At 42.0% G+C, this 24,982-nt stretch overlaps 1 protein-coding gene across 4 annotated transcripts in view; it reads right to left on the bottom strand.

Moving 5' to 3' along the window:
* Nucleotides 1-24,982, bottom strand: part of LOC141144399 (ATP-binding cassette sub-family B member 5-like) — a 307,989-nt gene that overhangs the window by 89,053 nt on the left and 193,954 nt on the right. For all 4 annotated transcript variants that reach the window (XM_073630051.1, XM_073630050.1, XM_073630049.1 and 1 more), the window contains exons 11-18: nucleotides 24,231-24,341; nucleotides 21,990-22,115; nucleotides 21,673-21,876; nucleotides 21,043-21,213; nucleotides 15,559-15,720; nucleotides 13,834-13,986; nucleotides 9,623-9,766; nucleotides 9,386-9,490 (exon numbers count right to left, since the gene is read on the bottom strand). In XM_073630051.1, the coding sequence (XP_073486152.1) occupies nucleotides 9,386-9,490; nucleotides 9,623-9,766; nucleotides 13,834-13,986; nucleotides 15,559-15,720; nucleotides 21,043-21,213; nucleotides 21,673-21,876; nucleotides 21,990-22,115; nucleotides 24,231-24,341 (1,176 nt within the window). The remainder of the gene's footprint in view (nucleotides 1-9,385; nucleotides 9,491-9,622; nucleotides 9,767-13,833; nucleotides 13,987-15,558; nucleotides 15,721-21,042; nucleotides 21,214-21,672; nucleotides 21,877-21,989; nucleotides 22,116-24,230; nucleotides 24,342-24,982) is intronic.

Below are 24,982 nucleotides of genomic sequence, written 5' to 3' on the forward strand. Positions count from 1 at the left end.
AAGCAGGAGTGAGCTAAGCAGCGAGTTTTGATGGGTAGGTGTATGTCTCAAGGGGGTTTTTGGCTTATTGCAATCAGTCGTTGTGGGAGGATTCGGGACAGTTTGGCTTCATGATGGAGGAATATCTCTCTGTGGTGCAAAAGTGGGTCCAACAAGCCCACGTTCGGGAGTATTTTGAAGGCGTATCTTTTGCAATGTGGATTAATTCCTCCATTTCAGCAATTTTGTCTACACGGGAAAACCATTCAGACATAGTTGGGCTACAGGGGGATCTCCATTTGGCCGAGATGCATAGTTTGGCTGCATTAATCATATGTATTCCCAAAGACTTTCTGTATGTGTGGGCTGAAGTGGAGGAATGGTGGAGAATGAGTCTGGAAGGAGTATAGTCCAGGGGGTATGTGGTTACCTGGGAAGTGATGTCATGCACCTGTTTCCAGAAAGTCTGGAGAAGAGGGCAGGACCACCAGACGTGCAGAAATGTGCCTATATCATTGAAGCATCTCCAGCATTTGTTAGACGTATCAGGATTAAATTTGTTTAGTAATTCAGGTGTACGGTACCATCGGGATAGGGTTTTGTAGTTATTCTCTTGTATCGTGACATTGAGGGAGCCCTTGTGTGCTATTGTGAAAATTCGTTCCCAGTCCTCTTCTGTTAGGTCTATTTGAAGATCCCTTTCCCAAGTCTGGCAAGCCTTTGTATCTTTGGGGGAGGTCAGGGCAAAGAGCATGGAGTGGGTATTTGCAATCAAGTGCTGTTGCGGTGTGGTTTGGGAGCATAGGTTTTCAAATGGGGTTAGGTCTCTAGATACCGACGTGTTTCGGTGTGTTGTTGCCAGAAAATGGCGAATCTGGAAGTAAGTCCATAGCGGGAAGGGTTCGCCCCCTGTATTTCTGGGAAGTGCATCACGGTTTATGAAATTGCCATCTCTAAAGAAGTGTTGGGCTAGTATGTCTTTGTGTGGCCAGGTGTCTTTAAGGAGGTTATCGGACATCCCCGGGGCAAACGCTGGGTTAAGGCGTATAGGCGTAAGGGGCCCTGGGTTAGAGGAGATTTTGAATTTTTTGCATACTTCCCTGAAGCTCTTAAGGGTAGCCTCTATTAGGGGGTGTTCTTTTAGGGTTTTGGGAATGTGGCATTGGAGAATCCATGGGGTGTTTCTAATGGGCAAGTGGGAAAACGAGCCTTCTAGTCTCACCCAGTCTTTAACCCCTTCGTGTACTGCCCAGTCTACAATTCTTCCCAGATGACAAGCTCTGGAATAATTCTGCAAATCTGGTAGCCCAATACCCCCTTTGTGTTTGGGTTTCGAGAGTTGGGAGTAGCTTATCCTAGGACGCTTGTGTTTCCACAGAAACTTCAGCGATTGTTGTTTGATCGTGTGAAAGAAGGCTGCAGGGAGTTTGATGGGTATTGTTTGTAGCAGATATAGGACACGCGGGAGCACATTCATCTTTAGGATGGCCGCACGGCCGAACCAAGAAAAATGGGGTTTGTCCCATCTGCGTAAGTCCTCGGAGATGTTGCGAATCAGCGGGGTAAAATTTTTAGTGTACAAGTCCGACAGGCGTGTGGTCAATTGGATTCCCAGATAGGTGATGGAGTTTTGTTTCCAGACAAAGGGAAAATTAACTTGGCATTGGGAAACTAGGTCTTTCGGGAGGGAAATGTTGAGGGCATGGGATTTTGAGAAGTTAATCTTTAGGTTGGATATTTGCCGGAATAGGTCGAAATCTTTGAGGAGGTTTGGGATCGAGGTAAGTGGGTCACTTAGAAATAGCAAAATGTCATCGGCAAAAGCCGCTATTTTAAACGTACTTCCTGCAATGGGGATACCCTTGATATTCTCGTTCGATTGTAGGCAGCGTAGTAGGGGTTCTAGGGTTAAGATAAAAAGGATAGGGGACAATGGACATCCTTGTCTCGTTCCATTCCGGATAGAGAAGGCGTCTGACAGGTGGCCGTTGACTTTGACTTTTGCAGTTGGTGTGGTGTATAGGGACATAATTAGGTTGAACATACGGTTCTGTAGACCTAGGTGGCGTAAAACCGCCCCCAGGTAGTCCCAGGCCAACCTGTCAAACGCCTTCTCAGCATCCAGGGATAGAAAGAAGCCTCTTTGTTTTTGGGAAGTTAGCCAATGGTTTAAGTTAATTGCCTTGATGGTGTTGTCCCTGGCCTCCCTGCCAGGAACAAATCCAACCTGGTCTTTCCCTATTATTGTAGGAAGGAGGGGAAGGAGTCGGTTTGCTAGGATTTTTGCAAATAATTTAATATCTACGTTGAGTAGGGAGATTGGTCTGTAACTAGTGACTGAAGTGGCATCCTTCCCCTCCTTTGGGATGACCGTGATATGTGCTTCAAGCAGTCTGTGAAAAGGTAACTTTGATGAGGTTAAGGAGTTGAAGGTCTTTAGGAACGGGCCTGATAGTATGTCTATAAAGGTCTTATAATATGGTGCTGAAAAGCCATCGGGGCCTGGGCTTTTGCCTGTTTTTAGTTGTTTTATCGCTCTCTTAAGTTCCTCTTCGGATATGGGGTTGTCTAAATCACGAGCCTCTTCCCGGGGTATAGGTTTGGGGCTGAATTGTTTGAGGAAGTCTGTGATAATGGCTTTTCTAGAGGTTTGGTCTACGGCTGTTTCGGGTTGCTGCGGTATGTTATAAAGTTCTGTGTAGTAGCGTTCAAATTGAGATGCTATGTCTGCGGAGTTTGAGCTTGAGTTACCTAAGGGGTCTTTAATGGTGTGAATATTGGTGCTAGCTTTCTTGGATTGCATCGCTCTAGCTAGTAGCTTCCCGCACTTGTTCCCCTGTTCATAAAATAGCTTTTGGTTTAACATAAATTTGCGTCGGGTTTTACGGTTGAGGACTTCCAACAGAAGTTTCCTGGTTTGGGTAAGTTCTAGGTAAGTGTCTTGTGATTGGGACTGCTTGTGAAGTAATTCTAGTCTCTTTATTTTGTTAGTGAGTTCCCGTAAGGTTATTTGTTGTGTTTTTTTCCGATTGGTCTGAAGTGTGAGGAATTCCCCTCGAATGACGCACTTATGTGCCTCCCAAAGGGAAAGGGGTGCTGTTTCGGAGTTGTCATTTTCCCTGAAGTAGTTGCTGAGGCTGGTGCGGATGTGGTTAGTGTCAATTTCTGAAGTGAGGAGAGGTGGGTCAAGACGCCATATCTTTGTGACCAAGTTTCTTTCCGGGAAGGAAAGGGAGAGGGTGATCGGGTGGTGATCTGAGATGAGTAGGGGTTCAATGGTAGCGGATTTTAGGAATGGGAGATCTTTTTGGGAGAGGAAGAGGTAATCAAGCCTAGAGTACCTATTGTGAGGTGTGGAGAAAAAGGAGTAATCTTTCCCATTCGGGTGTAGGGTACGCCATGTGTCGTGTAAAAGAAGTTCCTGTATTTGTATTTTAATTTGTCTCAGTGCCCTGTAGGGAAGGGTGGAAGACCCCGATGAGGAATCTAGGATGGGCTGAAGTGTCACATTAAAATCGCCTCCAAGGATTGTAGTCCCCGCTTGGAAGCCTGCAAGGATGGCTGCGATAGAACGGAAGAAGCTGACCTGGGCAGTATTGGGGCTGTATATGTTTGCTAGAGTGACCGTCCGATTATGGATGGTTCCCTTCAGGAATACGTAGCGGCCCTCTGGGTCTATTAGGGAATCTATCAGTTGCCATGGAAGGTTTTTAGAGAGCAGAATTGAATTGTAACCCCTTTTGTTTTGGCTAGAGGGTTTGTAGCATGGAAGGCGGTAGGGTATCTGCGGCTTGCTAGTTTAGGGGTATTGTTCGTGCGAAAGTGGGTTTCTTGCAGAAACACCACATCTGCTTTTAATTTACTCATCATGCTGAGAATTTGGCTACGCTTCTCAGGGATATTTAGTCCTTTGACATTTTGAGAGACTACTTTGAGCGTGTTGTGTTGCGTAGTAGAATGTAGGGGGTCCATGATCGTTGGGTATAGTCTAGTTGGTATATTAGGTACAGGGAGGGGGTGCAAATTGCCGTTGTGGCCGATGTGGGTGTGTGTAATCTGTGGAGAGACGTAAGCTCTTCAAAGGTATTTAAGCTTTATAGTGGGAAATGCTACGGTGGAGACCAGGGAGGGGGAGTAGCCCAGATATCTAAAGGGGGGAGGGGGAGGGAGGGAAGAGAGTGTAAATAAAAGGGGGGGGAGATAGGAGAAAGGAGGGGGGAGGTTAGTCAAGTGGGGTTTAGTAACGGGGAGTAAGATGTACTTACCGGAGGTAAACGTAGTCCGGCTACCTTACCCTGTTATGGGTTGAAACGTCCGGTGTGGGTCAACTAGGATAGTCACTGTCCTGTTGTGTGGAGGAGTGGAAGGGGCTCGAAGAAAGGTTCGAGAGACGTTCTGTCCGTGGGAGGTCATCCTGGGTCTATTCGACTTGTATGGAGGGAGCCTGCTTACGTATGAAGGGGAGAATGTGTGGTTAAAGATCTCAGATTGATGATGTGAAAGCAGAAACAATCAATAATATAGACATTTGGAACATTGAACAATAAACTGTGGTCCTAGCAATAAACTAGGTACGTTAGAAAACATGTGGAGGTCGCCACCTGGACAGCGAGTACAAAGGCTCAGGAAGAGTGACTTTGCTAGACCATCTATAGTTATATCTTAAAAATAAAACTGAAACTAGCAGCAGCCATAATCTTGAAGAAAGGTTGGTTTTAGTGTAGATTATGAGCTTGTGGTAAGTATTGAGGCTTTCTGGGGGCGTGAGGTGGCGCAGCCTCTACGAGGCTAGCTCACTATAATTTGGGGAGGCATTTGACTATGGGGGGGAAAATAAATAAGGATCCATGGATGTTTACGTGTAAGGATTAGTCTAAGTGCAGGCTAGACAGCGAGTTAGGATAGAGCTGTACCTCGAGCAGTTGCTCATTCCCATAGCGGTCTATGGTAGTTCCTAGCAAAATTTAGCAGTAGATTAGGTATGAAGTGGTCTTTAGTAGGTGTCTAGTAGACTGTACACAACTCAGTGGCTGTGGCCCTAGAGTGGTTGGTTTAATACAACCTGCCTATCCTTAGGAGGCTCATCCCTCATGGACGTCCCTGGCAAATGTAAAGCAAATAGGAGTGTGTCAGGTAGGGAAAAAGCCTTTATCCATGTGGGATGAGCCCCTCTTCTTTCCTATAAACAAATCAAAACATTCAACATAAGCATGTTCAAAAGCAGTAAATCAAGTTGATGGGATAAAAAGAAAAAGGGGAGAAACAGAAAAAAAAAAAACAAAGAACAAAAGGGGGCCAAAAAAAAAAAAAAAAGAGAGAACTCTAAATGTATCTCAGCGCATGGTGGAATACCGTGCGTTAAGCATCTGACTTGTTTTGGTTCCAGAGGTTCAGTTTGTTTCTTTGTTGCGTCGTCTTCAGTCTGGAGAAGGTACCTGAGAAGAAAAAGGGGGGTTGGGATGGGTAGGGAAGTGGGGGGGGAGGGGAGAGGGGGAAATGGTGGGGGGATACTCAAGTGGTGTAGTGAGCTGTGGAGTATGACACCATATTGAAGGGGGGGTCCATCGCAAGCTGTCATTCCTGGACTCAGTGAAGGCTGGCAGTTGAGTGAGGATGTTGGTGGTTTGTGTGGTGGCCTGTTGTTCAGCCAGACAGAATTTCACTGAGGATGTAAGCGGCTTAAGTTCTGCTACTTAGGAGAGTGGATTGAGTTCTGTTGGGGCCTGAGGGTGAGGGATGTGTCCTCGAGGCGAATGTCCTGGAATTGAGTTGATGTGGAGGTGTGTAGCGTGGGGTCTTCCTGGGTTTCTAGGTTTGTAGGAGTGTATTGTTGTCTGTCTGTATCTGGTGGATCCAGTTCGGGTCCGGTTTGAGGTAGGCCACTGTCATGTGGATTTCAAGTGTCGATCGGATTGCTGTTCTGCTCTGATGCTATGGTCCTGGAGCTAGGGTTGGGGTGGCGACCTAAAAGAAACTGTAACTCTGAACATGAGTGCTGTTTTTAAACATTTGGACAGGATTGATTAAGGCTGATCTGGTCGAGCCCGCCTGTGAGCTGGGGACGCTGTTGGGCTCTGTCGGTCTCTGTCCAGCTGCTCCCTCTGAGGAAATGGTCTTGGAGAGGATGATCTGCGCCTTCTAATGTGGAATTCATCTCTCACCGGGATAGCTTCCATGGAGTTGGTTCTTTGGAGCTGGGGGGAGCGAAAGTCTCTATACCAGTCCGGGAGTTCAATGAATGGTATCTGCAGAGTATTGCAGAACCCCCTGAGATCTTCCGGGACTTTCAGATTGACAGTACGTCCAGCATTTGTTGCAGACAGGCAGAAGGGAAATTTCCAGCGATATTGGATCCCTTTTTGGCGCAGTAGGTCGAGCAACGGACGTAGGTCTCTTCTGTTTTGTAGGGTTATGGGGGACAGATCTTGAAAAATCTTGATTTCTGCACCCTGGTACATTAAGCTGCGGCGCTCTCTGGCTCTTCTTAGTATGTCTTCTTTCAATCTGAAATTTACTAGGCAGCATATCACATCTCTGGGAGGGTCTGAGTCCCTGCCTCTGGGTTTGAGAGCTCTGTGTAGACGCTCGTATTCAATGGGGGACTCGGGGGGTCTTCCCAGTAAGTCATTGAAAATCTGGATAGTGGCCTGTATAATGTGATTCTGCTCAATGGACTCAGGTATGCCTCTTACCCTCACATTATGGCGACGTCCGCGGTTGTCCAAATCCTCCATATGCCTGTGTAGATCTCTGAGCTGGCTGTTGTAGATTTGGGACGAGTGCTGTATCTGTTGTAAGGCGGCATCATGGCGGGTAGTGGTTGTTTCTAGGTCATCAATCCTCATGTGCATCGATTGAATCTCCCTCCTAAGATCTGTAAAGGCAGCAGCAAAGGAGTCTTTTATATCTGTGGCCACCGACCTGAGATCATCCATGGTAAGTGGTCGGGCGGTAGATGGGCTCTCTGCACGCTGTGAGCTTCTCCTGGCAGGGCTGAGGCTTGAGGCGCGTGTTCCGGAGTAGGCCGGAGATGAAGCCGGGGCCTCGCGTGATCGCGGCCGGAAGATTTCCGGGATGTTATGTCCGGAGAGCGGATCCGTGCCCCTGGGGGATCGGGACCAGGACTGGGATGTTTTGTCCTTTGGTTTCCCCATGTGAGCGGCAGTTAAGGGCTCCTTTAGGCAGCTTGCAGGACCTCCGTGGGACAGAGCGAGGAGATCAGGCAGCCATTCTCGTTCGGCTCCAAGCCACGCCCCCCAAATTCTTTTAAAGCTTGGACAACATCAGGCATTCAGACACTAAATGACTTCATAGCATCTAAATCATTCCTTTCATTCCCATCGCTTAGAGAAAAATATGATCTACCAAACTCTGAGATATTTAGATATCTCCAAATCAAAAATTTCTATACACCATTCCTAAAGGGGGATACACCATTATCCCAATTATCCATTTTTGAATCAATCTGTACAAAAGATCCATTTTCTAAAGGTACAATTTCATCACTTTATAATCAATTATATGGAGTAGCAAATCTTAATAGACCCTCTTACGTTCAGAGGTGGGAGGAGGACCTGGGACGAACATTAGAAGACACGGACTGGTCTAATATATGGCTCACATCTAAGTCATCTTCACCCAACATCTTGGCACTGGAGACAAATTATAAAGTCCTAACTCGCTGGTACCTTGTACCCGCTAGAGTGGCAAAATATTCACCTAATACCTCAACTCTTTGTTTTCGAGGATGCCCAGAAATAGGCACATATTTACACATATGGTGGACGTGCCCAGTAATCCAAACCTTCTGAAAGGAAGTCTTCGTGATTGCATCTAAAATATTTTAAAAAATAATACAACCAGATCCATATTTAACTTTACTTAATTTAAAACCGGAATGGTTAACACTCTCTCAATTCAAACTTATGATCCAACTAATAACGGCTGCAAAACAAACAGTGGCCAAGGCATGGAAATCTCCTACATTGGTACTAGCAGAAACAATTCACAGAATGAATAATACAATGTCCCATGCTAAGATGGTAGCCATCGATCAAAATCAAATTCCAAAATTTGAAAAACTTTGGCATCCTTGGATAAAACAACAGTTCCTGTCAAATTTCAATGACTCTGTCCTGTTGCCATGGTAACAGATTAAATGACTTACAGAGACACCCATTCTAAGGCTTCAAAGAGAACTAAAAAGAATAATAAACTGACGAGCGGTACAACCTTGTGGACCATACCTCTACCTTTCAACCCTTTTTCTTCTTTCTCTTTCCTTTTCTCCACCTTACGATTAAAGCTCATTATCAGAATTTATTTGACCTATATACACTCTACTTGTAAACAATATGTATAGTAGGTATAAATCATTTAAATACCTACAAAAGTAACTAAGGAAATGATATATATCTTTAATTTAGGTTTACGTGAACCCAATGTTTAATATTTGAAATTTCATGATATTTACCTATATAAACCCTACTGTAAAACAATGAGCTTACTTTATAGATCCTTGTAAACTTACTTTATGTATCTTTATGTATCTTTATAACATTGTATACTCAATAAACTTCTTTTGACAAGGAAAAAAATCCAGGATTTTATTGTCGGAATGTCCGATTGTGTGTACGCGACATTAAGGACTAAATGAGAAATCAGAAGCCAATCAGTGTGGTTCCTGATTTTGTGATCACCAAAAAATGAATCATTGTGATTACATACAGGCTATAAAACTTTGTTTACATCTACATTTCTCCATCCTGTAGATGGGACTGTTCCTCTATTTCCCTCTGCACTCACTGCGCACACAAAAAGAAGTACAGTGTTAGAAGTCACACAGTGTGTAAACAAAGAAAAATTGATCAATTTAATAATAGTTTGATCAAAAGCTGTTCTTTGTAAAACAACCAAAAATGCATATAAACTTTTTTTTTGTTTGTTGAGTTGTCACCTTATAACAAAAAAAATCAATGGGGTGCACCAGAAAACCTTACATATCCATATACAACTGTACAAATTATTTAGGTGGGCAGATTAATCATATAAATATTGGAGAGTTAACCATACTAAAACTCCTAAATTTAGTTTAGGCATCTAGGCTTCAATGACCCCTGGTCATGAAGTGGTTAAAGTAAACATTTTATGTATCAAATATAAAGATTTCCAATTGAAGACTGACTGGCTATCATGCTAACCTCTTGCTTTAACAGGTTTGCAAATAAAGATTTCTGACTTTCAGAAGCATACTTGCTAAGATCAGTGGCTCAGAAAGAAATGAAGCCTGAGGGTCACTATACAGTGACAAAAGAAGTGATAACTAGCCTATGCAGAAAAAGCATAACAATTGCAGCCCTATATTAATGCAACATAACAGTGCTACATGAAGAGCAGAGCATCTTACCTGCAGGAAATTGGTGACAAAGGCTATAAGTCCAATGATTAAAAAGGCAAAGCAGTACAAATCAGACTCTCGTTTTATCATATCAGGATCATCAATCCCGAAGAGCTATCAAAACAGGAAATTACATTTATTTATAATGTTGTTTTAGACAGAGCCATATACATTTGTGTACATTCAGAGAAGAATGATGACAAAACCATAAAGTGCTGTTGCAATGGAACCTCCTTAAATACTTACAGCTATAATTTTGGCAAAAAAAATACAAAACATGGGATGACTGCTTCCGTTGATCAATGACGCCAATGTCCCAACCAAAATGTAAGGCCATTCTGATTGGTTTAATTTCAAAAGCTTAAAAAACGAAACATTTGGAGGATCTTTCTAAAAATAAACACATAGATGTTACTATGTATTGCATTTTTGTTCATTTAAGACATGGTGCAGCAAATATAGGGGGAAAAACAATGGTATTTAGTGTTAATTAGCATTTCCAGGCAACAACTGAAAGCATATCAAAATTCAGGTTTCCTTAAGGCATAACTAAAGGCAAAAACTTTTTTTTAGTTTTGGATAGAGTGGAAAGGGATTAGAACACCTGTCAGATTTCTGTTGCTGTCTGTGCCCCCGTTAGGGAGATTCACCTTGTTTATATGTCCTGATTACCATTATAATCAAAAGTGAAAGTAAAAGAAACCTCAAATTTTGGGTTGTCCCCAGAAAAGTAATAGAGGGGACATTTTTCAATGGGAACATTAATTCTGGTGACCTGGGGGGCCCCAAGGAATTCCCTTAATTTGCAGAGGTTTCCTCACTTCCTCTTTTGGCTATGGGACAGGAAGTGAAGGTAAATCTCTCCAATGGGACCTATAAGAGCAAAAAATAATCTGACAGGGATTGTAACTCTCTCTTATTCTATCCAAAATGAAAAAAAAGTTTTGCTTATACTTCTACTTTAAAATGTACTGTATATGAAGTCAAAACTTTTATCTTTTAGTTTTATTTAGTAGGTAAGGTTAAAATCCGTATTATGTTGTTTTTTGCTGTCTGTGTCCAGCTGTGGAAATGCCCCTTAATTTCCTGTCCAGGAACAACAGGAAATGAGAGGAAATCTCTCCAAAGTGAACAGAATTTCCACTGTAGGAAGTTATCACAGAACTTGTGTTGTCATTGTAGGATTCTTCATCACCTCTTGTGCATTGACAACTCAGATTTTTGGATTTTTCCTCATCTTCAATTGTGTCAATGGTTTCCTTTAAAGACCATATACAGATGGAGTGGGAATACAGACAACAAAAACTTGACAAAGGGCCTAACCCCTTACCACTTTATAAAAAAAAAGCCTTTACATATACTTTTATCTGAGATCTGTGTAATACCCAGCAGAATAAACTTTTATACAGTCAGTGAGGAGGGGTGTAGGAGTGTACATCTTGAAGCCAATGCCGAGTAACTTCTATTCTCTGTAGTTTTGGTGCTGTTGTCTTTTTTTATTTTTTTACTGTAGGCTTTCTGTGTTTAAGAGATAGCAAACAAGTGCACTACAGCTACAGTGCTTTGCAAAAGTATTCACCCCCTTGACTTTTTACCTATTATGTTACATTACAGCCTTTAGTTCAATGTTTTTTTTAATCTGAATTATATACGATGGATCAGAACACAATAGTCTAAGTTGGTGAAGTAAAATTAGAAAAATATATACATAACACTATTTTTCAGAAAGCTCTGGTGCAACAAATTACTTACAGAAGTCACATAATTAATGAAATGATGTTCACCTGTGTGCAATCTAAGTGTCACATGATTTGTCATTACATATACACACCTTTTTGAAAGGCCCCAGAGGCTGCAACACCTAAGCAAGAGGCACTACTAACCAAACGCTGCCATGAAGACCAAGGAACTCTCCAAACAAGTAAGGGACGATGTTGTTGAGAAGTACAAGTCAGGGTTAGGTTATAAAAAAATATCCAAATCTTTAATGATTTCTAGGAGCACCATCAAATCTATCATAACCAAATGTAAAGAACATGGCAGAACAGCAAACTTGCCAAGAGACGGCCGCACACCAAAACTCACGGACCGGGCAAGAAGGGGATTAATCAGAGAGGCAGCACAGAGACCTAAGGTAACCCTGGAGGAGCTGCAGAGTTCCACAGCAAAGACTGGAGTATCTGTACATAGGAAGACAATAAGCCAGAAGAAAGCCATTACTTTCAGCAAAAAACAAAATGGCACGTTTTCAGTTTGCGAAAAGGCATGTGGGAGACTCGCAAAATGTATGGAGGAAGGTGCTTTGGTCTGATGAGACTAAAATTAAATTTTTTTGGCCATCAAAGAAAACGCTATGTCTGGGGCAAACCCAACACATCACATCGCCCAAAGAACACCCTCCCCACAGTGAAACATGGTGGTGGCAGCATCATGCTGTGGGGATGTTTTTCAGCAGTCGGGACTGGGAAACCGGTCAGAGTTGAGGGAAAGATGGATGGTGCTAAATACAGGGATATTCTTGAGCAAAACCTGTACCACTCTGTGTGTGATTTCCAGCAGGACAATGACCCCAAACACACTGCTAAAGCAACACTTGAGTGGTTTAAGGGGAAACATGTAAATGTGTTGGAATGGCCTAGTCAAAGCACAGACCTCAATCCAATAGAAAATCTGTGGTCAGACATAAAGATTGCTGTTCACAAGCGCAAACCATCCAACTTGAAGCAGCTGGAGCAGTTTTACAAGGAGGAATGGGCAAAAATCCCAGTGGTAAGATGTGGCAAGCTCATAGAGACTTATCCAAAGCGACTTGGAGCTGTGATAGCCGCAAAAAGTGGCTCTACAAAGGATTGACTTTAGGGGGGTGAATAGTTATGCACATTGACTTTTTCTGTTATTTTGTCCTATTTGTTGTTTGCTTCACAATTTAAAAAAAACATCTTCAAAGTTGTGGGCATGTTCTGTAAATTAAATGATGCAAATCCTAAAACAATCCATGTTAATTTCAGGTTGTGAGGCAACAAAACACGAAAAATGCCAAGGGGGATGAATACTTTTGCAAGGCACTGTATATTTGGAACAAAACACAAGCTACTTAAAGTGGAACTCTAGTTAGAAACATAAGTCCTGCTAGATCACTTCAGACTGGCCCCTTTTGCTGGTATAGCTATGTAAAACATTAAAAATAAGTCCCTATACTGTTTAAAATCCAAGAATACACTGTTTCATCCTGCTCTGCACATGCTCAATTGCTCTCTATTTTTAAGCGCTGTGCCAAATTTGCAGAGGCTGATCAGCTGACAGCCTAAAGATTAACTATTGTGCAGGGGGTCTTGGCAAAATTGCTGCCTCCAGTAAGGGCCCTTTCACACCGGGGCGCTTTGCAGGCGCTACAGCGCTAAAAATATCGCCTGCAAAGTGCCCTGAAAGTGCCGCTGCTTTATCTCCAATGTGAAAGCCCTGAGGGCTTTCACATTGGAGTGGTGCACTAGCAGGACGGGAAAAAAAGTCCTGCTAGCAGCATCTTTGGAGCGGTGAAGGAGCGGTGTGTATACCGCTCCTGCCCAGTGAAATCAATGGGGCAGTGAAGCTATACCGCCAGCAAAGCGCCTCTGCAGAGGCACTTTGTGGTGGTTTTTAACCCTTTCTCTGTTGTTTTGCGGTGGTTTTTAACCCTTTCGAGGCCGCTAACGGTGGGTAAAACCACTGCTATAACGACGGTAAAGCGCCACTAAAAATAGCGGCGCTTTACCACCGACGCACCTCCTACCCCAGTGTGAAAGGGCCCTAAGAAGAAACAGGAGCAATGCTGGAGGCATTTTAGAGCACACACTAATTTTGATAGTATAATTATTATAGTAGTGTAATATTATTAATGTGGAATGTATGTTTCTTGCTTAAGTTATGGGTAAAGTTCAACTTTAAAGTAGAACTAAACCTAACTTGTCAGCTCCTACTACATGAACATTGGAGCACACTGCAAATCCCATAGTCTAGCTCTGAAGTAAGCAAGGGTGGGTGGCTCTGTTGCTGCATACATTGGGACCATGGAGAACTAATGTAGCAACCCTGTAACTAAAGTCAGATTACAGCAGCAAAAAAAAAAAAAAGAATTTGAAGATTTGGAGGTGGCTGAGAGCAACAGAAGGTACTTTTTGAGTTAATAATATATACTTGAGTAGAGTTTTACTTTTTAACCCTAAATTTAGTATCACTTTAAAGGAAACTTATAGTAAAGGGGACTGCTGATTTCCTTATGACAATGCTGGCTGCCTTTCTTCCATGGTGATCCTACTGTTTTGGCAGTTTCTAATTAACTGAATTGAAACAATACAGTTTGCATATGGAGAATTCTGACTGCGCCCACTGCGTACTTGATACTCAGAAGTTGCTAAAGATGGACCTATGCAATTTCTGTCAGTACCGGTTTCCTTAAAAGCATAAGTGTAAAACCAAACCTCATCAGCTTCATTTTCATACTCTTTTTTTTCCTCTGTGATGTTATTCGGAGCTGTGGATTTGTGCTTTGGAGACCTTGTGACAGAGGGTGTTCCAGGTGTTTCATCATTAATTGTTTCTTTTTCATCGTTATCCTCCTCTACTTGTATAAACTGGAAAATAAAATAAGAGCAGTCATTTATATTAAATCATGTGGTGAGTGTTTTATCAACTATTAAGTAGATATATAATAAGGCTATACCTTTTTTTAAAATTAGCTTAAAGTGGATGTAAACCCTCACATATACCCAGTGAAGTGAACAGCCTCAGATGATACACAGAGATGAAACAAATCTCCCTACATAAGTTTTACATGTATATCTGCAGTCTTCAGCTTTATATACTGTTTAATTCCTAGTTCACCCGTGGGTGTGGATTCTTGCCATACACTGGGAGACAGCTGATTGGAAGAAAGGCACACACGCCCTCTTCACATAGGCAGAGACTAGCGGAGCTGTGCTGTGAATAGACCAGCTCCCTGCTAATCTATTTATAGCACCCACCCTGACACAAAATTCAGGCTGGTTTTATCACAGTTGTCGGTGAACTTGTCAAACGTTATCATGTTGATAACAGAAGAACGGAGCAGGAGAAAGCCATGGGACTTAGGGCTTTGAAGAGAGAAAAGAAAACACTGCAGATATATGTGCCCAGCCCAAATTTCATGAATCGGGTTTACATCCACTTTAAGGCTTTTCGTTTGAAGGGTACCTGTCACCCATAGGAAAAGAGGCTACTATGTTGTATTTTGTTGGCTAAAATCATGGGAATTACAAATGATAGAAAGCCAATCCAACTAAAAGACACCTGTCATGAAACAGGTATACTTGCATTAATTCAGTGACTCTGAAAGTATTGAGGTCAAAGCAACAGCATGACAAACAGGGATCTACCAGCATCAAAGGGTGTGGTTTACAATTGCTTTACAGCCTAACTGAACTTTCAGTTTAAATCAGGTAAATACATTTCAGGTGCATCTAAACAAAAAGGGGAGAATTTACTGAAACCAGAGCAGACAGAATCTACAGCAGCTGTGCGGAGTGACCAATCTGCTCCTATCTTGGTAACATTCCCTCATTGTGTTCAAAGTATTATAAGCTTATTTTATTTACAAAGAAGACACAGTTTTCAAACTGAAATATTGGACTCTTGCTCTCTGTATGGAAACAGGGGTCTCTCTACAGAGGTCAGATATGCCCCCTGCCGAGTCAGAGTTGCATAGTTATAGATGTGATTCAACCGAGGATGTTTGTGACTTCTGCAGAAATACCACTGCTTCTATATTGAGATCTGGCAACTTTCACTGCAGCATGCTGGCAGTGGACGTGCTTTTCTACTCATGCTGTAGCTGTTTTGTAAAAAAAAAAAAGGAAAGTAGGACTTTGCACACCTTTTGTTTTGTTGCACCCAGAATATATTTAGCTAATTTAAACTGAATGTTCAATCACAGAAACTTTCCAACATGCACTGAATAAAAGTGCAATAAGCTGCAACAAGGATCACTGCTAGGACTGGTCTGTCACAGATGACCAAGCAGATACCATCAAAATATTACTTGACATACCCTTGACCTTTAAACTTTCCTAAAACACATTTAGCGAGTTTATTTCTTAGTAGTTGAAATAGCAATATACACTTTATCTCAGTACAAGGAAATATTGTTGGTCTCACATAATTAATTGTACCTGAGCTGTTGCTAGTGAATGATATATTCCTTTCTTCATCATTAATTCCCCATGAGTTCCCTGTTCAGCAATAGTCCCATTCTCCAAAACTACAATACGATCTGCTGTCCATACTGTGCTCAGTCGATGAGCAATGACAATTGTTGTGCGACCCTTGCTGGCCTAAAAAAATCACATTGGAGTATTCATATCTTTTACAGTAACATGTTAGACTTGGGAATCCTGAAACATGTTTTAGGGCCAGTTCACACCATAGAAATGCAGTCCGAATGCGTTCCAGATGCTTTTCTGCATGCACATTTTTGACGCGTTTTTGATGGAGTCCAGTGCATTTTTTCCCAGTCTTTTTTCTTATCCTTAAATAAGGCATGTGTGTTCCAGTACATTTTTGCTGCATTTAGGTGCGTTCTGGTGCATTCCGGTGCGTTCCAGTACATTCTAGTGCAGGAAAAATGCAGCATGTTCTACTTTTTTTCTGGAAACTGCAAGCACTGGTGTGAACTATGCCATTAAAAACCATATAATATACTTTCCATGTGTTTTTGGTTAAAAAAAAAAAAGCACTGGACTGCATGTGGTGTGAACTGGCCCTTAAAGAGTATATGACAGAAAGCAGAATACCAGAGTGAGATGTCTCTGATGGAATTTACCATTATCTGACCCTTAAGCTGCATACTAGACCCAAGGTATGAGGAAATTAAGAAAAAGCTGGACGGCCGCACACCGTTGTAACAACTTTATTGAAGACGATAAAATCTATATGGTTACAGAGACATCAGAGGCATAGGGACAAAAGTACTGACACGTTTCACACCACTGTAGGGTGCTTAGACATCTTAGACAGCTGCCAGAAGGTGGGGTGACTGTCCATATATATGGGGTTAGAGAAAATCAATCAATTAAAGAATCACATGTAAGGGGCCACCCACATAGGCATGTCAGTCCAAATTCCGACACATTAAATTAGACACATTAGATAACCATATACCTACAACTGCATAACTCCGATACTCCTGTGAACACAGGACCATGAATAGGAAATCTCAATCTGTATGAGAGAAAATATTGAACTCAAATCTGCACAGGGATAGGTGTGTGTAAAGGCTCCCTAAATAAGGCAGACGGGGACACGCAAATATAAAAAGCAGACGGGGACACACAAATATAAAAGATGCAGGGGTCACTACAAAGAACCAGCAGAGAGAGTATAATAATTAAAATGGAATATTTAGAGTATGAAATATTTCAACTCAAACTCGGATTTTTAACCACTTAAGGACCGAGCCTCTTTCTAAGATTTGTTGTTTACAAGTTAAAAACAGTTTTTTTTTATAGAAAATTACTTAGAACCCCCAAACATTTTTTTTTCTAACACCCTAGAGAATAAAATGGTTGTTGTTGCAATACTTTCTGTCACACCGTATTTGCGCAGAGGTCTTACAAGCGCACTTTTTTTGGAAAAAATACACTTTTTTGAATTAAAAAATAAGACAACAGTAAAGTCAGCCCATTTTTTTTTTTTTATATTGTGAAAGATAATGTTACGCCTAGTAGGTTTATACCCAACATGTCAGGCTTCAAAATTGCGCCCGCTCGTGGAATGGCGACAAACTTTTACCGTTAAAAATCTCCATAGGCGACATTTAAAAAATTCTACGGTTGCATGTTTTAAGTTACAGAGGAGGTCTAGGGCTAAAATTATTGTTCTCGCTCTACCGATCACGGTGATACCTCACATGTGGGGTTTGAACACCGTTTTCATATGCGGCACTAGTCACGTATGCGTTCATTTCTGCACGCGAGTTCGTCGGGAATGGGGCACATTAAAAAAAAAAATTCTCATTTATTTTACCTTTTTTTTTAATTTTTACACTGTTTTTAAAAAAAAATTGTGTCACTTTTATTCCTATTACAAGGAATGTAAATATCCCTTGTAATAGAAAAAAAGCATGACAGGACCTCTTAAATATGAGATCTGGGGTCAAAAAGACCTCAGATCTCATATTTACACTAAAATGCAATAAAAAAAATGTTGACAATTAAAAGAATTAAAAAAAAATGGAGCTTTAAGAGCTATGGGCGGAAGTGACGGAAGCTTCCGGCCTGCAATGCTTTGGAGACGGGTGGGGGCCATCTTCCCCTCAGTCGTCTCCTTGCACAGCCACAGGAAGGATCCGATCGCCTCCGCCGCTGCCGACGGCTCTGGTAAGCGGCGGAGGGCACTGGAGTGCGGCGGGAGGGGGGGCCCCTCTCCCACCACCGATAAAAGTGATCTCGCGGCGAATCCACCGCGGAGACCACTTTTATCTTAAACCGGACCGCTCACTGAAGAAGAGGATAGCTAGCTGCTGCCATAACAACGATATACTCCTTCAAAGTGCCAATGTATAACGATGGTGGGCGGTCCGGAAGTGGTTAACCAGGGATAAGTGTGCATGATTTGGAGAATCCCTGAAAAGCCCTGAAAAGGACTGCACGGGGACATACCACAGCAGGAAGCACGTCAAACAGGCAAAAATCTATCAAAAATCAAGCAAAGATCGAATGAAAATAAAAACAAAAAAGAAAAACAAAAAAGAAAACAAAAAGAAAAATAGAGCAAAGCAAAATTCTCCGGACTGAGGTGTCGATGTCATTTATTATTTTATTTAAAATTTTAATTGTGACTCTGGTTCTCATATACCATCTTTTAACCCACCCAATTAAATGTGGTACAATAATGAATTAAATAAATTATTCCATTTCATTTTAATTATTAAAATTAATTCAATTCATTATCATAGTAGGGTAATTCACTTAGAAAAATACAATTATATATTGGATGGTAATTGATATTAATTTAGACTTTAATCATATCAAAATTATAACTATAATTACAGGACAAAAAACTTATGTAATTAAACCCACTGAAAGGTTCCCATATATAATAACTGACATGTCCAAAAAGGACAAAAACCCAAGACCCAAGGTATGTTTGCTAACCACAGGGAAGCTGAGTAGGCTCAACTTGACAATACAACATCTCACTGTCTTCCTCCCTAGACAAGCTTGCCCCCCTCACTACACGCAGAATTAGGCCCCGACTGCTACAAACCTGGCAAACAGATGACACCAGAAGTCTCAGAAAACGTAGCCGCACTCTTGAGCGCCTGTGGCATAAGACTAAGACCCAGGAAAGCTTCACACAATATAAACCTGCCCTCCTAAAATACTACTCCTGCCTTCACACTGCCAAACAGACCTACTTTATCACACTCATTAACACCTTCTCATCCAGTCCACGTCAACTCTTCTCTACCTTCAACACTCTACTCTGTCCTCCACTGCCTCCACCCACCAACTCACTCACTGCCCAGGAGATTGCCAATCACTTCAAAACTAAGATTGATACAATTCATGAGGAGATCACCAATGCGCAAAAACCTCCCCCATGCAACACCCCATGTCCACAGACACAATCATTACTTCCCTCATTCAACCCTGCTACTATTACTGAGGTTGCTAAACTTTTATCTAGCACTCATCTAACCACTTGCCCCCTGGATCCTGTTCCCTCGCAAATGCTACGCTCACCCTCTGACTCGATTCTACACTCTCTAACTCACATTTTCAACCTCTCCCTCTCTTGTGGCATCTTCCCAAACTCTCTAAAACATGCGCTAGTCACCCCCATACTAAAAAAGCCCTCACTGGATCCCACCAATCTCAACAACTTACGTCCCATCTCCTTACTCTCCTTCTCCTCCAAACTTCTTGAAAGACTGGTCTACAACCGACTGAGCGACCATCTGACCATGAATAAACTTCTTGATCCCCTTCAGTCCGGTTTTCGCCCTCAACTCTCCACGGAAACTGCTCTCCTTAAACTCTCAAATGATCTACTAATGGCTAAAGCCAATGGACACTATTCCGTACTACTTCTCCTGGATCTCTCTGCTGCCTTTGACACAGTGGACCACCCCCTCCTCCTCAAAAAACTCCACTCCTTCGGTCTCCGTGACTGTACTCTTCGCTGGTTCTCATCCTACCTATCCCACCACTCCTTCAGTGTCACTTACAACTCTTCTTCCTCCTCTCCTCTTCCTTTTTCCTTTGGGGTCCCCCAAGGTTCTGTTCTTGGACCTCTCCTTTTCTCAATCTACACCACCTCCTTGGGTCAGTTGATTGCCTCCCACGGCTTTAAATATCATCTCTACGCTGATGACACCCAAATCTATCTCTCCACCCCCCAGCTCTCTCCATCTGTCTCCTCACGCATTACCAACTTACTAGCAGACATATCAGCCTGGATGTCACATCACTTTCTCAAACTCAAACTATCCAAAACTGAGCTCATGATATTTCCTCCCTCAGGTGCCACTTCCCCAGATTTCCCTGTCAAGATCAACGGCTCAACCCATCTTCCCACGCCAAGGTCCTAGGTGTAATCCTGGACTCTGAACTAACCTTTCGACCCCACATTCTATCACTATCCAAAGCTTGCCGCCTCAGTCTTCGCAACATCTCCAAGATACGCCCCTTCCTAACCAATGACACCACAAAGCTTCTAATCCACTCCCTGGTCATCTCCCGCCTCGATTACTGCAACTCCCTCCTCATTGGTTTACCTCTAAATAGGCTATCCCCACTTCAGTCCATCATGAACGCTGCTGCCAGGCTCATCCACCACACAAACCGCTCAGCGTCTGCCACACCCCTCTGCCAATCTCTCCATTGGCTGCCACTCAGTCACCGAATTAAATTTAAGATACTAACTATAACTTACAAAGCCATCCACAACCTGGCCCCCAACTACATCTCTAACCTAGTCACAAAATACCAACCTAATCGTTCTCTTCGCTCCTCCCAAGGCCTCCTGCTCTCAAACTCCCTTGTCACCTTATCCCATGCTCGCCTTCAGGACTTCTCCAGAGCCTCCCCCATCCTCTGGAATGCTCTACCCCAATCCGTCCGATTTTCTCCTACTTTATCCACTTTCAGACGATCCCTGAAAACTCATCTCTTCAGAGAAGCCTATCTGGCCCCCACCTAACAACTGTACATTTATCTTCTCAATCAGCACATCACCCATAGTTATTACCTCTTGTATCTCTTGACCTTCCCTTTTAGATTGTAAGCTCTAAGGAGCAGGGCCCTCTGATTCCTACTGCATCAAATTGTATTGTATTTGTACTGTTTACCCTCAAGTTGTAAAGCGCTACGTAAACTGTTGGCGCTATATAAATACTGTATAATGATAATAATAAACACCCAAGGTATGTTTGCGAACCACAGAGAAGATGAGTAGGCTCAACTTGACAATTCAACCAGCAAGTGGTGCTCTTAGTATTTTAGTTGTGTTCCACATTGTGGCCCAGGAGTCAGATATAATCACAATAATTGAAATTAAAATATGCAGTCATTTCATATTGTTGTTAAACAAGTTCTAAGCTGGAATTAAAAAAGCATTAACCACCCTATTTGTGACCCACAAAGCAGCATTACCTTATCTAGAGCAGATTGTACGATGGATTCACTCTCAGTATCAAGGGCGGAGGTGGCTTCATCCAGTAAGAGTATCCTAGGATTTCGGACCAAGGCTCTAGCTATGGCTACTCTTTGCTTCTGGCCACCACTTAGCTGAGCTCCTCTTTCTCCAACTAAGGTTTCAAATTTCTACAGTGTGGAAAAAAATAAAGTAGTATGCCAGGATATGCAATTGTATCACCAGTTTTACTATAGATGGACATATATGGTAAGGTATCTGCCCATACCCAAATGACTTGCATGAATGCTAGGACTGGCATGATCATCACTAGATGCTGACAATGCATGAGTGGTACTAGCAATGTGAAGAGATTGATTTTGAAACAGGTCCAATCAGTTACACAGATTTAGCCCTAAGCAGTGGCTGCAAGCAGTATTTGGCATGGAAAACTATGGCCACTGTACACAGAAAGACCTGATCCTAGTTATAGGTAAGTGTTTCAACACTATTAATATGCTCCTTACCTTACCTAGCCAGCAGCAAAGTGGAGGACAAGGCCTGCTGCAAAGAGGATTTAAATTCTGCTTTAAGCATAGCTGGATTGGGACAAAAAAATGTTTATTTTTAGTTTATTGAGAGATACTTACATCAGGAAGGCCCATGATAAAGTCATAGGCATTGGCTTCTTTGGCTGCCTTTTCAATTTCTTCATCAGTCACATTTTCTCGCCCATATCTTATGTTGTTTTTGATGCTCGTTCCAAAAAGTACAGGCTCTTGGCTGACGACGCCAATTAACTCTCTGTAGTGCCTGACATTTAGAGACCGTATATTATGACCATCAACCAAAATCTGAAAAAAAAAGATAACAAAATATGCAGGGAATAAATAGTACTAGATGAGATTTCCTCAGCCAATAGAAAGTTTTTTTCATGAATCCTATGGAAATAAACAAATATATTTACCTCTCCCTCCTGTGGATCATACAGTCTCTGCAGCAGCTGCACTATGGTACTTTTGCCACATCCACTTTGGCCGACCAGTGCCACTGTTTGGCCAGATTTCACCATCAAATTAAGTCCTTTTAAAACCTGAAGAATAAAAAAATTGAAGTGATTTCAATAAAAAAACAAAATCTAAGTATTGCAAAATTAATAATACCCCTAATTATGCACATAATAAAAAGACTAGAAAAAAAACTTGTATAATTTTAAGATTCACATAAAGGAAACTAATAAAATATTAAGACCAATTTGACAGGCTTACAACTGTGTAAGTATGAGAAGAATTCTGTTTTAAAGATGATTCCAGGCATGTTATACAGTATTTTTACACAGTTACACCGGTCCAGCTTGAACTTAGGTAACTACAGTATGTACAGGGGGTAAAATAAGTATTGAACACGTCACAATTGTTCTAGGTAAATATATTTCTAAAGGTGCTATTGACATGAAATGTTCAGCACATGTCAATAACAGCCCATGCAATCCATACATACAAAGAAACCAAAACAAATAAGTTCAGAAATTAAGTTATGTGTACAAAATCCCTTGTTGGTAATGACAACTTCAAGACACCTCCTGTATGGAGAAACTAGTCGCATGCATTGCTTGGGTATGACAAACAGTCTTCAAATCTTGAAGGTTACCTTAGCTTTGTGTTTGGGATCATTGTCTTGCTGAAATGTCCACTCTCGTTTCATCGTCATTGTCCTGGTAGATGGCAGCAGATTTTTATCAAGAATGTCTTGGTACATTTTTTGATTCATCCTTCCTTCAAGGATATGAAGTTTGCCAGTACTGTATGCTGAAAAACAGCCCCACACTATGAAGTTCCCAACTCCAAACTTCACTATTGGTATGGGGGTGTTTTGGGGGTGATGTGTATTACCATTAGACCTCCAAACATGGTGTGTATTAGGGCATCCAAAGAGTTCAATTTTGGTCTCATCTGCCCAGACTACATTCTCCCAGTATTTCACAGGCTTGTCTAAATTTTGTGCAGCAAACTTTAAACGAGCTTCAACATGCTTTTTCTTTAGCAATGGAGTCTAGCATAGTGAGCGTGCATACAGGCCATGGAGGTTGAGTGCATTACTTATTGTTTTCTTTGAAACAATTTTATCTGCTAATTCCAGGTCTTTCTGAAGCTCTCCACAAGTGGTCTTTGGCTCTTGGACAACTCTTCTGATAATTATTTTCACTCCTCTGTCAAAAATCTTGCAAAGAGCACCTGGTCGTGGCCGGTTTATGGTGAAATGATGTTCCTTCCGTTCCGGATTATGGCTCCAACAGTGCTCACTGGAACGTTCAGAAGTTTAGAAATCCTTCTGTAACCAATTCCATCAGTATGTTTTGCAACAATACGATTGTGAAGGTCTTGAGAGAGCTCCTTGCTTTTATCCATCATGATGGATATGTTTCTTGTGTGACACCTTGGTAATGAGACACCTTTTTATAGGCCAACAGTTGAGACTGAACCAGCTAATGTTAATTTGCACTGACAAAGGGCAGGATTGCTTTCTAATTACTGATAGATTTTAGCTGGTGTCTTGGGTTTCCACGCTCCTTTGCACCTCCCTTTCTTCATGTGTTCAATACTTTTTCCATGTGTCATTCCGTTTTATTACACATAACCTAATTTCTCAATGTATTTGTTTTGGTTTCTTTGTATGTATGGATTGCATGGGTTGTTACTGACATGTGGTTAAAATTTCATAATAGCACCTTTAGAAATATATTTACCTAGAAAAATGGTGATGTGTTCAATACTTATTTTAGCCACTGTATATACCATATCTGGCTGATTTGCCTGGCAACTTTTTCTGAACGAATGCAAAGTGTTCTCTGGTTGGACAAGGTGGAGACTGTAATGTCACTGCCCCACCTCTCCACCTCATCCAATCATAGAGCTCTTTTGCAGTCATTTAGAAAATGCAAAGCATTCTCTGAATGGCTACTGTGCCGTGTATCTGATCTCCTGTGCTTACAATGCATCTGGTCTGGCCACTCAGCAGAGGCCCTGGAAGCAAGTGGAAATCAATAGAGTAGTGGTACCTACATCCGTGATTTCTAGCTTTCAAGGGCATCGGCCAGGTATGCATAATTGGGACTATGCAAAAATATTCCATGCCTGAAAATCTTTCACTGACTTAAAAATCAGTGTGGGGTAAAAAGTTTAAAAAAAAAAAGGCTTGATTACTTTACCTGAACATTTGGACGTGATGGATAACAAAAATTGATATTTCTTAATTCCACATTCCCCTTCATAATATCTGGTCTGTATCCTTCCATTGAAAAGCTGTCAATTGCCGATGTCTGGAACCATCAGGCAGAGGCAAATTGTTAACCATCTGCTATAAAAAATAACTGTACTTTCAGATTTTTACATGAATTGGTACTAGTGGTGGACAGTCTTTACATGGAAATGCATTGGGATTCCACAGAATATGCATGGTGAAGATTGAGACTTTACGCGAGAAGGCTGTGCAGCTCCAATTAGGCAGCACAGTAAAGGTTTTTAAGGAGTGTGGACAGGTAAGTGTAGGACTTAAAGGTTAGGGAATACTGTGGGTGTGGGGTTATTTAAAGCTTAAAGGGGAAGTATGGTCAAAGCTCTTTTGGCCATATTTCTCCTATGGGTCACAGAAGTGCACTTAGTTCTGCACTCCTGTGACCCAGATCCGGGCAACAGCGGGCTAAGACACTGCTGTAATGGGAAATGGGGGTTGATGTGAAGGGGCTTGGATACTGCTGTGAAGGGGGAAATGGGAAATGGGGAGGGGAAGGGGTGTGATGTTAAGGGGGGCTGAGAACAATGCTGTGAAGTGGGGTGACTGATGTGAGAGGGGCACTGTGATGTAAAATGGAGGGGGGGGGGGATTGTGATCAAAAGATAGGGATCTGTAATGTTGAGGGTGGATATAAAAGTGTGTGTGTGCTGGGAGGGGGAGACCGAC

This window comes from Aquarana catesbeiana, linkage group LG05 (assembly GCF_042186555.1).
Source record: "Aquarana catesbeiana isolate 2022-GZ linkage group LG05, ASM4218655v1, whole genome shotgun sequence".
NCBI lineage: Eukaryota > Metazoa > Chordata > Amphibia > Anura > Ranidae > Aquarana > Aquarana catesbeiana.